The 4,084-nt window shown below is 39.0% G+C and overlaps 1 protein-coding gene across 2 annotated transcripts; it reads right to left on the bottom strand.

The window, feature by feature from the left end:
- Positions 1-1,608: 1,608 nt before the first annotated feature.
- LOC148691033 (putative F-box protein At3g28280) lies at positions 1,609-3,452 on the bottom strand. 2 transcript variants are annotated; one of them, XM_088685532.1, is made up of 2 exons: positions 3,304-3,452; positions 1,609-3,224 (listed from the first exon to the last, which is right to left on the bottom strand). In XM_088685532.1, the coding sequence occupies exon 2, from the start codon at positions 3,121-3,123 to the stop codon at positions 1,735-1,737; it is 1,389 nt and encodes a 462-aa protein (XP_088541658.1). In that variant the 5' UTR covers positions 3,124-3,224; positions 3,304-3,452; the 3' UTR covers positions 1,609-1,734. The 2 variants fall into 2 exon arrangements, with proteins under 2 accessions (XP_088541658.1, XP_088541659.1); XM_088685533.1 differs by having other exon boundaries at positions 1,609-3,146.
- Positions 3,453-4,084: the final 632 nt, after the last annotated feature.

Here is a 4,084-nt window from a genome sequence, read left to right as displayed (position 1 = left end):
GGTCGGGTCCAAAATGCTAGGTCTACCAGGATTGACTTTTTAGTATAAAAATGTAATTTTTTGTTAAAGTAACAGTACCGAGAGTTTTTCATTAAAATTCCTTTTACATTAATCAACATATGCTTACAAATTAACGGATAGTAATTTATAGGTTTGAATGAAAAAACCAACGCATAATGATATATGGTTATATTAACAGTGCATGATATCTATTACTTAATCAACGTATGCTTACAAACTGACGGATAGTAATTTATAGGTTTGAATGAAAAAAACCAACGCATAATGATATATAGTTATATTAACAATGCATGATATCTATTACTTGGTACTACAGTCTAATGATATTTCTTTGCACTTGTAAGTAAGAGGTCTAGATTCGATTCTCGCTAAAAACGAATTTAAACCATATTATTACTTGTCCATTGTGAAACTTAGCTTACTTCTTCTCACTAAAATACTAAAATGTAGATATCAATAGCAATTGCAACGGGTTCTCCCCATCTGATTAGAGGTAGGAAGTTGTGAGATACCGGCAGTTCCACTTTGGGGGTATTCGTTACCTTCTAGTAGAGGTTGTCAGACGGATAATGCGGTGGAAATCATTTTCAAAGGTGATGGCGGCGAGAATGCGGACATGGCAAAGTTGTGGGAACTCCAAACAACATAATGAGGTCCAACAGCAGAATGCGAAGCAATTTGTTCACCAGCCGCAGAACGCAAAAAAATAAAGCTAAAGTTGTGGGAAGTAGATCGAGCGCAATTTGTGGCAGATCGATCAAAAGGTGCAGATTCAATGATCAATCCATGTTGAATTGCTATCAAAGGTGGACTCCAAGTCTACGCGTATCCACTGGGCAACGTGAGAGAGAAGATGAGTGAGAAGGAAGAGGAGGAGTTACAGAGAAAGAGAAAGAAGAGAGGAGAGAATATGGGAGAAAAGAATTGCTGTCAAAGGTGGACTTCAAGTCTTCAAGTCTCCGTGTATCCATTGGGCGACGTGAGAGAGAAGATGAGTGAGAAAGAAGAGGCGGAGTTACACGCCATCTCATTGTCGTGGCAGCATCGGAGTTGGTGTTTGCTGCAGTGGTTTGCAGTTATTGGTATACTTTGCATACTCCACTGAGTCCTCTCTCTCTCACACACAGAAAACAAAAGAAAAAGGAAGAGAGTATTCTGCTCCCTTTGAAAATTAGCTTGCTATATCATAGATATGAACTCAGTAAAGCATTGATATTTTAGTAATGGAATTAAGTGAAATGAGGGTCAGAAACCAAATACACTAGAGCAGCTTCCGTAATACAGTACACCGTTTAATACAATATTGGTGCTATCGATACATTATTTTGCAGAGAGAAATTTACACATGACATTATGTTATTTAAACATTATAATTATGATGTACTCGTGTCATACAAATCTTTATTCGTAGTAGGATCAAAAACTTATGATTAGAATGGATCAAAAACTGAAAGAGATTGTTGACCCGGGTTTTCAACTTTACACTTACAAGATGTTGAAATAAGCATAATCTTAGTGTTCATCGAATCCCTACGAACGAGAATGGCCAAAACATGTTTAACAAAATAGCACAAGTAGACAAACAAATCATTCCAACACAATCCAACAAAAACAGTTTAGTTTAATACGTGATGATGTGACCGAAAAATTGAAAAGACCAAATCAAAATCACTTGGCAGAAAATACAGTTATCAAAATAAATTAGCTAGGAAACTATGGCAGTCTATTTTTCCTCCCTTCTTCTTTTTCTGACAGCGGCGGCAGTCCAACTCTAGGTAATGGCGTTGGCCAACATGGAATCACATATGTCCAGACGTCTTTCCAAGGCCAAAAATCACGTGTGGTACGAGCATGCATTTGATTTTCAGATTTCTCTAATGTTCTTGCTTGAATGTTGCACTTGATTATGTATCCACCCATCTCCAAGTATAAAATATCACCAGCATTCGGGTCCACTGCTAGCACCCGAATCTTGTAGCGCAACCTTATACAATCGTTGATGAAATCATATTTCCCCACATCCATTTCGTCCAAGGAAGCCTTGTGTATCAAACACCATTTAACTCTTCCTCCTCCAGCTGCCTCATCTTCTTTCAACTCCGAAACACATACAATGAGAGGGCGACCGTCATGATGGGGATTACGAACTGTTTCCGGTGGCATCCACGTCTGCAATTGGAACATCCGCAGGCGCCCTCGGCAAACCCCTAGACACGCAACCGTTGTTGTATGGTCCAAAGGCTCATCAAACTGAATGAAGCTACACCCATAGTTACTGCTGTTGGGTGCAAACGGATCAAACCCGATAACGCCACCGTAACTCGGCCAATACAACATGCCGTTGTAAGCAATGCCTGGACGGTTGAAAGTGAAACCAAAACTAATACTTTGTTGTGGACATGATACAACTGATTCTCTCCATTCACCAGTTTCTGAAGAGAATATGTCCACCTTGAATTGAGATAAATTGTCTCCAAGTTGAATAATTCGTACAACCCTGCACCGATACTCGTCATTGATGGTTATACTAGTACTAGTACCGCCACCGCTAACTTGTTCTTGGCTGGCATAGTAGGATTGGCAGATGAATCCCACTTGTGCGATCTTGTGGCGTGGAGGGGCGGGAGGAAGAGCAAGACATTGCATGGAGTTTGGATTGCATATGTAGTATTTATGTGGATCATCCTTGGTCAGGCAGCACAAAACCAAGTCATTATACATGGCCACCACTAGCTTTTCTTTTACGTCTTCAAACGGCGGGATGAAGTGAAGAGCTATAATGCTTGTTTTCCAAAGCAGAGCATCGGAGACGGCAAGACGATAGGTGAAACCGGCAGGGGAAGGTTTAGCGGTAGGGGTCGAGAACAAGAGAGTACGCAGCAGCGTAATGGGTTTGTTCTTATCAATTTGCATGCAAAGAAAGCGGCCAGCAAAATAAGAATCAGAGATGAGAGCCAACCACCGCTTGCACACACGCTTATTTAGACGAGCGTATTTGTATGGAAGTCGGCAAAGGATTTCGACCAATACGCCATCAGGCAGATCATTGATGAGGAATTTTGATGACAACTGCTCATCAGATTCAGAAGCAGAAGATCCCATGGCCGCAGGAATCGGACGACCAACTGCAATTAAAAATTCTAAAATTCTAATACGCAATCCAACACCGAATATCTCCTACTTATATACACCGATTCCGAAGCCTAATACAAGTAGGAAATCATTTTCAGGTAGGAAATAAAAATCCGATAAAATTCAAATTAGAATAGGAAACTAACTCACCTGCTTGGTGTCTTCGCCGCTGTGAAGAAAATCGGTCGAGAGAGAGGTTGTCGGCGATGATGGGTGTGACCGGGAGAGAGGGAGTTACAGAGAGACAGGATGAAGCGCGGGGCAGAGAGGGAGGCAGTCAGGCAGAGGAGGAGGGGAGAAAAAAAAACCTCACTTCAGAATTTCAATGTTGTTAGAAACCTATTTTTCAAAAGGTAATGTTTTGTTTTTTAACAAATTAAAAATTAAAAGATAATGTCAGAAATATTAAGAGGAGTTTTGATACAGGAGCATATTTTTTTAATTTCTTGAATTAAATATATGCTTCTTTTAAAATTTGATGAAACATTCTTCTTACAATTAAGATGTCATTTATTTTATAAGTAACATCTTTTTAATGCTATATTACACGATTTGTCATATGATGTAACTTTAATTAATTAATAATTATCATGTTAATATCCAAAATCTCCTCAAATGTAGTAGATTAGTTTTAAAAATCTTAACACATCAAACTTGATCTAATTATGCTTCTAATGTGCATTTTATTCCTAACTCCACACCATAAAAGTAACTAACATGCTATCTTCTTCTACAACCATTAGCAATTTTTTTCATGTCATTGCTTATCTCGATCGGCCGATCAAACCTTCTTTCGTTCTCCCTTGTCGGTCATTTTCGTTTCCTTCATATTTCATTTTATGCACACCTCTTGATTTGAGTATCCATATCAAAGGGTATGCTTTTTGTTTTAGCACACTTTTTACCCATCTTTCCATCTTTTTTACGTACC

This window comes from Pyrus communis, chromosome 15, assembly GCF_041283825.1.
Source record: "Pyrus communis isolate YQ-2024b chromosome 15, ASM4128382v1, whole genome shotgun sequence".
In the NCBI taxonomy this organism is placed as follows: domain Eukaryota; kingdom Viridiplantae; phylum Streptophyta; class Magnoliopsida; order Rosales; family Rosaceae; genus Pyrus; species Pyrus communis.
Note: the sequence above shows the minus strand (reverse complement) of the source record. Positions and strands in the feature narration are given on the sequence as shown.

What these genes read in the sequence shown, in the direction of transcription:
- LOC148691033 (XM_088685532.1), bottom strand. Translation starts at nt 3,123, where the DNA reads ATGGGATCTTCTGCTTCTGAATCTGATGAGCAGTTGTCATCAAAATTC.